This window comes from Schistocerca cancellata, chromosome 1, assembly GCF_023864275.1.
Source record: "Schistocerca cancellata isolate TAMUIC-IGC-003103 chromosome 1, iqSchCanc2.1, whole genome shotgun sequence".
Classification (NCBI taxonomy): domain Eukaryota; kingdom Metazoa; phylum Arthropoda; class Insecta; order Orthoptera; family Acrididae; genus Schistocerca; species Schistocerca cancellata.
Window position 1 is genome coordinate 985652341 of NC_064626.1, and position 14178 is coordinate 985666518.

The 14178-nt window shown below is 44.3% G+C and overlaps 1 protein-coding gene across 1 annotated transcript in view; it reads left to right on the plus strand.

Moving 5' to 3' along the window:
• The window catches only part of LOC126088487 (flotillin-1), a 176294-nt gene that overhangs the window by 124858 nt on the left and 37258 nt on the right, over window positions 1-14178 (plus strand). The window contains exon 8 of the mRNA XM_049906630.1: window positions 12526-12713. Within this exon, the coding sequence (XP_049762587.1) occupies window positions 12526-12713 (188 nt within the window). The remainder of the gene's footprint in view (window positions 1-12525; window positions 12714-14178) is intronic.

The following is a 14178-nucleotide window of genomic DNA, read 5'->3' on the forward strand; positions in this document are numbered from 1 at the left end:
CCATACTCATATTGCTTTCAGCCCACCTGTACTACAGATGAAGTGTGCCTCTCAGAGTTTCAAAAATTAACATATTTGGGAATAATTTTTGATGGATGATTTATGTGTTTACCAACCCTAAGACACATCAGATCAAAATTCCTCAAAGCACTCAGAATGTTACAGTAACTCAGCAACTTTCACATGGGGCAGATGGAGCATATTTGATATAATTCTACAAGCCTTACATGTGATCCCTAATGGATTATTGATGCCTAGTGTATGCTTCAGATTGAAAATTATATCTCAAAATTACTGATATGAATATAATAGAGGGAAATGTCAACACTATTCACCATGCTGGTATTGAGCTGGGAACAGAAGCATTTACCGTATTTACTCGAGTCTAAGCCGCACTCGAATCTAAGCCGCACCTGAAAAATGAGACTCGAAATCAAGGGAAAAAAATTTCCCGAATCTAAGCCGCACCTGAAATTTGAGACTCGAAATTCAAGGGGAGAGAAAAGTTTTAGGCTGCATCTCCAAATCGAAACAAAGTTGGTCCACTGTAATATGAGACAATTTAGGTCGAATGAATGACGATACAGCTACAGTAGTTTGGTTCGAGCCGTAAGCTTAGCAGGTAAGCTTTACCAGGTAGCCATTGCTATGCGTCAGGCGCTCCGTCCGTATTTATACGGGTACCCTTCCTTTTTCACGTGCTTCATCTGGTTTGAATTGATTGCTTATTTTTCTTTGATCTGATAAGCGCAGTTTTCTTTGTTATAGGTGTTTACGTCACTCTATGCTGAATATGCATTACTGTACTGTGTCATGCATTGTTTGTCGTACTCTGATACTGCGTGTTTACGGCCTGTCGCCGATCGCGGCATGGCTTGCTGTGCGCGCTACCGCCGCTTACAAATAAAAAAAAAGAGAGAGAGAGAGAGGAATCGTCTCATTAGCGAAACAATGGCAAGAGACTGCTACTTGTTGTTACTTACACTGCTGCTTTCTTTGATAATGATGCCGGCCACAGTGGCTGAGCGGTTCTAGGCGCTTCAGTCCGGAACCGCGCAACTGCTACGGTCGCAGGTTAGAATCCTGCCTCGGGCATGGATGTGTGTGGTGTCCTTAGGTTAGTTAGGATTAAGTAGTTCTAAGTTCTAGGGGACTGATGACCTCAGATGTTAAGTCCCATAGTGCTCAGAGCCATTTGAACCAATTTTTTTGATAATGATCAACAAGAACCAAATAATAGACTGCGTATGATAGAAGATGTTCTGAACGAGGGTTTAGCAAAAATTTTTCTCCGTTTGAAAATCTTTGCAGGCGCCTCTTTAGTACATTACATTCTCCACAGAAATTAGAGTCATCTTAGATTTAAAAATCTAGTCAATTGCCTTGCTTCATTTCTCACTGTATCACTGTTTAACATAAGAATAATACGAATATAAACACGACATGATATGTATATTCTTCCGCGTTTGCTGTTGTCTCACTCTAGTTTTGTGGTTTATTCCGCAGACAGGATTTAAATGAGATAGCAGCAAACACGAAACACTACATGGCAAAATGTTTATATTCGTATTATTCTTATGGTGACGAGAATACTGCATGTGATTCACAATTTATAAAAGTTCCTATTAGCAACCATCTCTTCTCACAGATAGGAAAAAATTCAGAACGTAGAGTTGGCCATATTGACAAACATCCTAAACATTCTTGCCAGTCGGGTTTTCGTAGTACATTGAAATGCTGCTACATTCGAAGATGAACAATACGAAATTTGTATTTACTTCGTTGGATAATGTATGAAAATGCAGTGGTCGAAACTCGGCGCGGAGAGAAAAAGCTTGTCTTCCACCTTTTTTTTTTTTAAATTTATTTACTGACGCAGAGGTTTTGGCACCAGTATTTATCTTTGTGCCTACAAAGCATGCCTGTGTAGCGCTACATATATTCGACGGCAGAACTAAGCTGTGGCAGCACCCACCGACATTTTTAAGAATTTCCGCTTGCTTTGCACTCGATTCTAAGCCGCAGGCAGTTTTTTGGATTACAAAAACCGAAAAAAAAAGTGCGGCTTAGATTCGAGTAAATACGGTAGGGCCAACTTTGCTTCCGGACTCTGTGGTGAGGTTTGCAACCCACCAGTTGACTTCGGGTGATGTCTCGTTATGGTCTGTCAAGCACATCCATAAATTGCCTTTTATTATTATTGTTACTCAAATAAATGAGAACCCTTAATCCTCTTAACCCCAATATTACCGCACCTCCTTTCTCCAACAGCTCCTTACTCATTATTTCTCTCTAGCTGTCTCATGAGAAATACTGAAGCTGCCGAAACTGCTCATCAGCATTGGTGCATGATGTAATCAGAATAGTGGACATAAACCACTTTTCAAAAGCCAATGTGTCTAAAATGTGCATAATAACAAGAATATATTTATTCTCGTGAAATCAAATTTGTTGGCTTCACTAACTTACAACTAAACTGTCATCTTTCAACGTAACCTAGAATTCTCATTATTTCATAACATTTAAGATTTAGTATTCACATTCCATGGTTTTTCCAACTCATAGCAAAGCTGTCACTTTCCACGACAATCTAGACTTTGGGCTATGTTACAGTTCAATCTGTCACCTGTGAATCTCCTGTAACACTTTTTAGTTTATTAATCTTCTGGCAGTTGGACCCAAATATGGAAGCTGTACAGAGGGATTACTCTTCATTTCTAAATAAACCTAACCATGCAACCTAAATACAAACATGTATCTCTTATATTTTTCAGATATCGAAGTTCCTTGATTATAAAAACATGAAAAATTTCACTTTGAAATATCTACTACTACATCTACATCCACACCTACATCTACTTCTACATAGATACTCCACAAGCCACCGTATGGTATGTGGCGGAGGGTACAATGTACCACTACTAGTCATTCCCTGCCCTGTTCCACTCCAAATAGAGCGAGGGAAAAAATGACTGTTCATATGCCTCCATATGAGCTCCAATTTCTCATATCCTATCTTCGCAGTCCTTATGCACAATGTATGTTGGCAGCACTAGAATAATTCAGCGGTCAGCTTCAAATGTTGGTTCTCTAAATTTTCTCAATAGTGTCCCTCAAAAAGAACGTCATCTTCCCTCCAGGGATTCCTAATTGAGTTCCCAAAGCATCTCCATGACACTTATATGTTGTTCAAACCTACCAGTGACAAATCTAGCAGCCTACCTCTGAATTTCTTTGATGTCTTCTTTCAATCCAACCTGGTAAAGATCACAAACACTCTAGCAGTAACCAAGAATAGGTTGCCTATAGGTGTCCTATATGTGGTCTCCTATGCATGTGAAACACACTTTCCTAAAATTCTCCCTATAAAGTGAAGTCGACCCTTTGCCTTCCATATCACAATTCTCATATGCTCATTCCATTTTATATTGCTTTTCAGTCTTAAGCCCAGATATTTTAAAGAGTTGACTGTGTCAAGCAGAACACTATTAATATTGTATCCAAACATTACAGGTTTGTTCTTCCTATCCATCCACTTTAACCCCCCTGCAGGCCTGGGGATTACAATAGGCTCGAGGTATTCCTGCCTGTCGTAAGAGGTGACTAAAAGGAGTCTCACACCTTTTGGCCTTTATATGATGGTCCCCTGCAGGGTTTGACCTCCATTTTCCAAAATTTTCCCATAGAGCGAGCCAATTTGGGAAGGGCGCCTTACATGGTGCATCGTGTCCATCGTGCATTGAGATCTTATGCCCACTTTCTTGTCATGGCATTGCGGTCCCTCTCATCCTGCATCTCTTTCAGGAGGACACTTTCCTCCACCCACTATGCAGTGTCGTTTCCTGCACCGACAATGACAGTGTCCAGAATGGGATTTTCACTCTGCAGCGGAGTGTGCACTGATATGAAATTTCCTGGCAGATTAAAACTGTGAGACGAGGTACTGGCAGAAGTAAAGCTGTGAGGACGGGGCGTGAGTCGTGCTTGGGTAGCTCAGTTGGTAGAGCACTTGCCCGCGAAATGCAAAGGTTCTGAGTTCGAGTCTCGGTTGGGCACACAGTTTTAACCTGCCAGGAAATTTCGGTGACAGACTATGACCACAGAATTCTTTGCACCTCATATCCAGCATGGTAGCCAGTCCATTGTGGTGGGGCTGCCATGTACACTGTCGGTTGTAGCCCCCTGACTACACACGGATCACTGTGCTGATGCCTGTGCCATTAACTCCCCACGTATGCCAAGGAGTAGATGCCCGTCACCCTGGGGCATCGGGACTCCTGGCAATGGCCATCCTGCCAGGTGGCCTTTGCTGCAGCTGGGTGGCGCCCGTGGGGAGGGCCTCTGGTCGGAGTGAGTGGCATCAGGGTGGATGAGGCGCGATGAAGTGTACCACGTGTCACTTTCTGGTGATAAAATGCCAGCAGTCTTTTAAACATTCCAAGTCTCAGTACAATGCAAGGAAGTATGATCCTAAACCGTTCCCCTCTCTGGTCACACCATGGGAGGAATGCCAGGCTAAGGATGGCAGTGAACTTTATTTGCCCCGGTATCCCGTATGTACGAGAGCTGATGGGGACTTGTTTGTCTCAATGAAGCCTCAGTTTTTTGTTGTAGAGCATTTAGAGGACAAGTTTGGGGAGGTGGAGGGCTTGTCCAAAATGCGGTTAGGGTCAGTCTTGATAATAACGGCATCATCTGCCCAGTCACGGGCACTACTGGCTTGTGACAAGCTGGGGGATGTTTCAGTTACCATCACCCCTCATAACAGCTTAAATATGGTCCAGGGTATTATATTCTGCAGGGACCTTCTTTTGCAGTCTGATCACGAGTTGCGCGCCAACTTAGAGCCATGAGGAGTTCATTTCATCCGGCGTGTCCGTTGGGGTCTGAGGGATAATCAGGTTGCCACCAGTGCCTTCATTTTGGCTTTTGAGGGTGACACATTACCAGAGAAGGTCAAGGTGGTGATCTATCACTGTGATGTCAAGCCATATATCCCTCCCCCAATGTGGTGCATTAAGTGCTTAAGTTCAGCCATATGTCTTCCTGCTGTACTCCCAGCATCACATGTCAAGATTTTGCACGTCCATCCGATCCCAATACTCCATGTACCCCACCTCCCATCTGTGTCAGCTACAGAGAGCATCATTCCCCTTGCTCACCAGACTGCAGGATTTTACAGCAAGAAAGGAAAATCATGGAATACAAGACTCTGGACTGAGGTGAACAGGAAATTTGAGTGGCTACATCCTGTGGCTACGACCTTCTCTTGTGCTGCTGCTGCGAGAACAGTTGTAGCCCCATCAGTTCCGCAAGTTCCAGTTGGCTGTCAGAGCCAGAAGACTACACCTGCCCCCTTGATGGTGGGGAGCACTCCTGTCCCCTGTTGCTCTCCTACTGCCTACCTCAGGAGCACTGTCCCCCCAACCATTGCACACACCAGTTCCCACTTCTCAACCAGAAAAGCGTTAAGTCTGAAGTGCCAAAAGCAGCTGGTCATAGGGCTTCACGATCGTCCACAGTCCCAGACACTGAATCAGTGAAGCCCTCCCAGCAAGAGAAACCCAAGGATCAGTGAGAGAAATCTAGGAAGAAGTCCCCCAAGACCAAGGGACTTGCGGTGACACCCACACCACCGCTGCCTACAAGCTCTGTGTCTGAGGATCAGGTGAAGATTCTGGCATCCGCTGAAGACCTGGATCTCACCAGACCCTCAGACACATTGGATACAGTCTGTTCAGGAAATAAATCAGTGGCAGCAGGTGACCCTGAGGCACAGACTGCCTCATTGAGTGTTTCATGCCTTCCCAGTCTCACAATCAAGTCATCCTCCAGTGGAATTGCAGTAGTTTTTTCCACCACCTGGCTGAGCTATGGCAACTGTTAAACTTTACACTTGCTTTCTGCATTGCCCTCCAGGAAACCTGGTTTCCGGCAATACGGCTCCCTGCCCTTCATGGCTACAGGGGATATTACACGAACCGTAGCGAATATAGTAGTGTCAGGTGGAGTTTGCGTTTATGTCCTGAACTCGGTATGTAGTGAACCTGTGCCCCTTCAAACTCCTCTTGAAGCTGTGCTTGTAAGGATACGGACAATGCAGGAAATAACTGTCTGCAACATATATCTCCCTCCAGATGGTGCGGTACCCCTGAATGTACTGGCTGTACTGATTGGTCAACTCCCTAAACCTTTCCTCCTTTTGGGATATTTTTATGCCCATAACCCCTTGTGGGGTAGCACCATGCTTACTGGCCATGGCAGAGATGTTGAAAACTTACTGTCCCAACATGACCTCCGCCTCTAAAGACTAGGGCCACCACACATTTCAATGTGGCTCATGGTAGTTACTCGGCCATTGATTTACCAATTTGCAGCCCAGGACTTATCCCATCTATCCACTGGAGAGGACATGACGACCTGTATGGTAGTGACCACTTCCTCATCTTCCTGTCACTCCCTCGGCATGATGCCCATGGACGCCCACCGAGATGGGCTTTAAACAAGGCAGACTGGGTAGCCATCACCTTTGTGGTTGCCGGAAGTCGCTGAGGCAATTAAAGACTGTCGATGAGCTCTACAGTGACATAAGTAGCACCCTTCCTTAGAGCATCTAATAGCCTTTAAGTGGCTCCGTGCCCATGTTCGCCTGCTTATAAAATGATGGAAACAGGAGTGTTGGGAGAGGTACTTGTCGACCATTGGGTGCCATATGTCACCTTCCCAAGTCTGGAGTAAGATCAGACATCTTTTTGGGTACCAAACCCCAACAGGTGTCCTGGCATTAACATCAATGGCATGCTCTCTAACGACACAGTCGTGATTGCCAAGCACCAGAGAACTATCCCTCAGCATTTTGTACCCTCAAATGGCGAATGGAAAGGAAAGTCCTCTCGTTCACTACATGCCACAGTGACCCCTATAACGCCCCCTTTACAGAGTGCAAGCTCCTCAGCACCTTTGCATATTGCCCTGACACAGCTGTCGGGCTCGTTCGGATCCACAGTCAGATGATTAAACATCTCTCGTCTGACTACAAGCGATATCTCCTCATCATCTTCAACCTGATCTGGTGTGATAGCGTCTTCCCATGGCAATGTTGGGAGAGCACCATCATTCCAGTGCTAAAACCCGGTAAAAATCCACTTGATGTGGATAGCTATCAGCCCATCAGCCTCACCAACGTTCTCTGTAAGCTGCTGTAACATATGGTATGTTGGCGGTTGGTTTGGGTCCTGGAGTCACTTGGCCTACGGGCTCCATGTCAGGGTAGCTTCAGCCAGGATCGCTCTGCCACTGATAATCTCGTGTCCCTTGAGTCTGCCATCTGTACAGCCTTTTCCAGACGCCAATACCTTGTTGCCATTTTTTTTGACTTACATAAAGCATATGACACGACCTGGCATCATCGTATCCTTGCCACATTGTATGAATGGGGTCTCTGGAGCCAGCTCCCGATTTTTATCCAAAACTTCCTGTCACTCTGTACTTTCCGTGCCCAAGTTGGTGCCTGCCATAGTTCCCCCTGTATTCAGGAGAATGGCATTCCGTAGGACTCTGTATTGTATCTCTGTTTTAAGTGGCCATTAATGGCCTAGCAGCAGCTGTAGGGCCGTCGGTCTCCCTTTCTCTGTATGCGGATGACATCCGTGTTTTGTATTGCTCCTCCAGTACTGGTGTTGCTGAGCAGCGCCTACAGGGAGCCATTCACAAGGGGTAGTCTTGGACTCTAGCCCACCGCTACCAGTTTTGAGCTGCAAAGTCGTGTGTACAGTTCATCGGCATCGTACCATTCATCCAGAACCAGAATATTATCTTAATGACAATCCACTCACTGTAGTGGAGATGTATCAATTCTTAGGACTGGTTTTCAACAACTGATTGACTTGGCTACCTCACCTTCCTCAGCTTAAGTGGATGTGCTGGCAGCACCTCCATGCCCTACAGTGCCTGAGCAACACCAACTGGGGTGCAGATCACTCTATGCTGCTGCAGCTCTACAGAGCCCTTTTTCAATCCCGCCTTGACTATGGGAGTCTGGTTTACAGTTTGGCTGTGCCCTCAGCATTGCGTTTACTCGACCCAGTGCACCACTGTGGCGTTCGCCTAGTGACGGGAGCTTTTGGAACAAGTCCAGTGACCAGTGTCCTAGTGGAGGCTGGGGTCCCTCCATTGCGAGTCTGATGTGTACAACTGCTCTCCAGTTATGTTGTATACATTCGTAGTTCTCCTGAGCATCCGAATTACTGTCTCTTTTCCCCACCTGTGGCATTTCATCTCCCCCATCGGCGGCCCAGGTCAGGGCTCACAATTGCGGTTCGCGTGCGATCCCTTCTCACTCACCTGGAGTCCCCTTTACAACCTCTACTTGAGGTCTGTTTACATACACCTCCATGGTGTACACCTCGGCCAAAGCTTCGTCTGGGCCTTTTGCACGCCCATAAGGACTTTGTTAACTCTGCCGCTCTCCACTTTCACTTCCTCTCAATTCTTGACTTGTTCTGGGGTTCTGAAATTGTTTACACCAATGGCTCGATGGCTGATGGTGATGTTTGTCTTTGCCTATGTCCACAGAGACCATATTGAACAGCATCCCTTGCCCGCTGGCTGCAGTGTATTCACTGCAGAGCTTGCGGCCATATCTTATGCACTTCAGTAAATCTGTTCCTGTTCTGGTGAGTTGTTTCTTCTCGGTTCTGACTCCCTGAGCAGCTTACAAGCTATTGACCAGTGCTACCCTCACCATCCTTTGGTAGTGAACATTCAGGAGTCCATCTCTGCCCTGGAAAGGTCCAGCCAATCAGTGGCATTTGTGTGGACCCCAGGACATGTCGGAATCGCAGGCAATGAACTTTCTGACAGGCTGACCAAACAGGCTATGCTGAAACCACTCCTGGAGATGGGCATCTATGAACCTGACCTGCGTTCTGTCTTACGCTGCAAGGTTTTTCGGCTTTGGGAGATGGAGTGGCATAACAGAATGCACAACAAACAGTGTGTCATTAAGGAGACTGCGAATGTGTGGAAGTCTTTCCTATGGGATTTTTGCAGGGAATCAGTTGTCCTTTGTTGGCTCTGCATTGGCCATACGTGGCTCACATATGGTTACCTCCTCTGTCGCGAGGACCCACCTCATTGTCGCTGTGGCTCCCAAATGACAGTCGTCCACCTCTTACTGGACTGCCCACTTTTAGCTGCTCTGCTGCAGGCTTTTAACTTTTCCCAGCACCCTACCTTCAGTGTTGGGAGACAATGCCTCACCAGCAGCTTTAGTTCTATGTTTTATTCATGAGGATTAGTTTTATCATTTGATCTGAGTTTTAGCACGTGTCCTTTGTCCTTCTGTGTCCTCCATCCTAGAACTTTTAGGGTGGAGGTTTTAATGTGTTGCAGTGGGTAATTCTTCTACTGGGACAAGGGGCTGATGACCACGCAGTTTGCCCCCCCCCCCCCCCCCCCCCACAGCTGCCACCCTTTTAAACCAACCAACTTTCCTCATTAACTTGCATTTTTCCATCTTTAGAGCTTGCTGCCATTCATCACACCAATTAGAAATTTTGTCTAAGTTGTTATGTATCTTCCTACAGTCACTCAACTTTGATACCTTACCGTACACCATAGCATCATCAGAAAACAGCCGCAGATTGTTGACCACCCTGTCCACCAAATCATTGATGTATATAGAGAACAGCAGCAGTCCTGTCACACTTCCCTGTGCACTCCTGACAATACCCTTGTTTCTGATGAAGGCTTGCCACAGAGGACAGCTTACTGGATTCTAGCACTTAAGAAGTCTTTGAGCTGCTTGGATATCTGGCATATGCCTGTACCTTTGTTAACAGACTTCAATAGCGTATCATGTCAAATGCTTTCTGGAACTCTAGAAATATGAAATCAGCCTATTGCTCTTCATCCATAGTTCACAATATAACACCGAGTATAGGGCAAGCTGAGTTTCACACTAGCCATGCTTTCAAAAACCATGCCGGTTCATGGCCACCAGCTTCTCAGTCTCAAGAATGTTTATTATATTCAAACAGAGAATATGTTCAAGGATACTGCAGCAAACTGAAGTTAGGAATATTGGTCTGAAATTTTGTGGGTCCGTTCTTTTACCCTACATATATACTGGAGTCACCTGCACTTTTGTGCTGTCACTTGGGACTTTTTGCTGGATGAGAGATTCATGATAAAGGCAAACTAGCTAAGGGGCCAATATTGTAGAGTACTCATTGTAAAATTGAACTGGGATTCCATCTGGACATGGTGGTTTATTTGTTTCTAATCTCTCAGCTTTTTCTCTATGCCAGGGATGCTTATTACTATGTCATTCATACTTGAGTCTATCCAATGGTCAAATGATGGTACATTTATACAATTCTCCTGTGGGAACAATTTCTGGAATGTGAAATTTAAAAGTTTGGATTTCATTTTGCTATCTTCAAATGCCACATCAGACTGATCGACATGAGAGTAAATGGAAATAATGACAGTATAAATCAGTACGACTTCATTTTATCAAACACTGGAAACTTCAGGTTGGAATGTCAACAATATTAGGAAAAAGATAAGTTGCTACTCACTCGCAGCTCTGACCGGATGGAACTGCTGGCGGTAGCAGTCGTGTGCTTGCTTGGATGAATGTGTGTGTGTTTTGCTGAAGAAGGCTTTGGCTGGAAACAATAGTCTTTAGCTTGTTCGCATCTGCAACTCAACCTGTCATCTTTATGATGAGTAGCAATATGTGCTTTTCCTAACATTGTTACTTCATTTTACTATCTTTTTTCTGGCACATAACGCACTCGCTAGTAATGTCTAGGCTTATACACTCTTATTTTTAACAGTTAAGCTCATTTCACATTCTTGCTGGTGTATCCATTGCTACATAGTATTTCCACATTGATTTAACAGGTCATCTCTGTTCATGGAAGCCGTTCCTTCCACCAACAGAAGTCACTGACCAACAACCGCGAAACTATTTCTTTGAAAAATTTCATACATAACTCCATCTGTTTTTCTGCAAATAAACAGATTCATAAATTACTTTTCCCTAATAATCAACTGTTTAGCAACTTCTTCAGGAAGTTTATGCACAACACTGTGAGCACGTGTTAAGGAACCCAAACAATGATCCCCCTGCTCACAAACCTGCACATGACTGTTTGTGCTTGGGAATTGTTGTCATTAAACAGCAAGATAATGGTCCCACCAGTGAAAAGGTGCACTCAGCTTTGGATGTGCCAAAAACCAATGAGTAAGGAGTATTAAAGGTAGCAGTACTTCTTACATATGCCACAACTTCTGCTGCAGAAAATTATATACAAGCAAAACAAATATTGTCAAAGTTATGTTTTATAACGGTTTGCGTCCAAATGAAGTAATGTGCCACTTCATTGTGTCATGGGCCACAGCAAACATACAATATCAGTAGGATAACATTGTCCCACTCATGTTTTGTGTCCATACTATTACTCCTCTCCCCCATGCCCCCACCCCACCTCTACCCCTGTCCCTGCCCTCAAGCCCCCAATCACATTTCATTTCCCTTTTTTGTCCTCACTTTCTTCTTACTGCTCCACACAAAGCAGTCTCTCACACCATTCAGGCTACAACGATTTGACAATATGTGTGTGTGTGTGTGTGTGTGTGTGTGTGTGTGTGTGTGTGTCAGGCTACAAGTAATGAAGTGGATCTACCGTTTTATTTTTTATTTATCTAAAAACAAAGATGATGAGACTTACCAAACAAAAGCGCTGGCAGGTCGATAGACACACAAACATACACACAAAATTCAAGCTTTCGCAACAAACAGTTGCTTCGTCAGGAAAGAGGGAAGGAGAGGGAAATACGAAAGGATGTGGGTTTTAAGGGAGAGGGTAAGGAGTCATTCCAATCCCGGGAGCGGAAAGACTTACCTTAGGGGGAAAAAAGGACAGGTATACACTCACGCACACACACACACATCCATCCGCACATACACAGACACAAGCAGACATTTGTAAAGGCAAAGAGTTTGGCCCAAACTCTTTGCCTTTACAAATGTCTGCTTGTGTCTGTGTATGTGCGGATGGATATGTGTGTGTGTGTGTGCGAGTGTATACCTGTCCTTTTTTCCCCCCTAAGGTAAGTCTTTCCGCTCCCGGGATTGGAATGACTCCTTACCCTCTCCCTTAAAACCCACATCCTTTCGTCTTTCCCTCTCCTTCCCTCTTTCCTGATGAAGCAACTGTTTGTTGCAAAAGCTTGAATTTTGTGTGTATGTTTGTGTTTGTGTGTCTATCGACCTGCCAGCGCTTTTGTTTGGTAAGTCTCATCATCTTCGTTTTTAGATATATTTTTCCCACGTGGAATGTTTCCCTCTATTATATTCTTATTTTTTATTTAGCAATTTAGCAAGACCAGAGTAGGCTTTCAGGCACTCTACTATATCAGACTTGCATATCACTCATCATCTAGAGGGTGATGGGTTATCTTTACTTATTATTGATAATTTTGAATTATGGGAGGAAATTTCATTTATTGCAGAAAGCTGAGGCCGAACTGGCTTATGAACTACAAGCAGCAAAGACAAAGCAACGAATCAAAGAAGAGCAGATGCAGATTCTTGTTGTAGAACGAAGCCAAGAGATTGCAGTCCAGGACCAAGAAATTCAGCGAAGGGAGAGAGAACTTGAAGCTACTATAAGACGTCCTGCAGAAGCAGAGAAGTATAAGTAAGAGATGGATCTATGCTGGTTTTATTGACTGTTTCAGAATAACAGTGAACTATGGTTAAAAACTTATTACTTTCAAGCAGGACTGCACAGGGTGTTCAAAAATTCCCAGTATAAACTTCCAAGATTTGTAGAGGGGAGTGAGTATGTGATATTTTGAACTGGAACCTACGTCCAGAAATGTGCAGTTTCCATTCTGTAACAGTTTCAATTCAGATGTGTCAAGTGTCCACATCTGCTGAAGGAAAAATAAAAGTCACAGAGTTTCTTATCCTGATATGCAATAGGGTAGACAGGATAATGTGTACTATGTCAGAGGGTCACCTGATGTCACTTTACATCTACCTTGCTGTGAGACCTGTTCAATGCCAGAATGCACAGACATGCTCCTTGTGTATAGTGAAGCTCAAGGTAACAGAAGAGATGTTAGTGTGGGTGTATCATGAATGTTTTCCAAAATGTAGCATGCCACTGCACAAATTTAACAACTGACTGTGAAATGGGTGCTAGTCACAGTATCGTCAGGGACATTTTTCATGACCAACAATTACAATGTTATAACTTACAAAGGTTACACACTATGGGTTCAGTCAATTTTCCAAAACACGTTGCCTGCTGCACATGGTTCCTGAACTGCTGCATCAACACACCCATGTTTCCACATCAAATTCTGTTCACAGATGAATGTAAGTTTACTAGGGACTGTGTTCTGAATTCATGAAACAGCCATGTCGGAGCAGATGAAAACCCTTGTGCCACACCTATTCAGTGATTTCAGCAACGGTTTGGTATTAATGTGCAGGCAGATATTTTGGATGGTGATGTGATTGGGCCTTTCACTCTAGCTAACTCACCCTGCATAATCTTCATACAAAACATATTGGATCCATTCTTGGAATCTGTGCTACTCGATATTCATCAGGAAAAGTGGTTTCAGCATGATGGTGCACAACCTCAATTATCATGTGCAGTTTTGAGATATTTCAACAGACGATATGGTGGAAGATGGATAGGCCAAAGTGTCCAGCAATGTGACCAGAGTGATCACAGATTTAACTCCTATTCTGTTCACAGATGAGTGTAAGTTTGCTAGGGACTGTGTTCTGAATTCATGGAAACAGCCATGTCGGGGCTGGAGTCATATGCAAAGTTTAATTTGCACATCTCCTATAGAGACAGAGGAAGATCTGCTAGTAAGAGTTCTGGGAGCTGCACTAGAAATAGAAGAGACATCAGGTTGTTTGGAGAGTGTGTACCAGAACATGCTTTGTAGGTACAATGTCTGTACCTTCAAACCATGTTCTGGTACAATGTCTGTACCTACAAACCATGTTCTGGTACACACTCTCCATCCTGCATGTTGTCTCTTCAATTTCTAGTACAGCGGCTAGACCGATGTCTGCAACAATGTTGGTGGTCGCTACATCAAGCCATTGTTGTAATGCATCAGTACTGTACTGTGTGT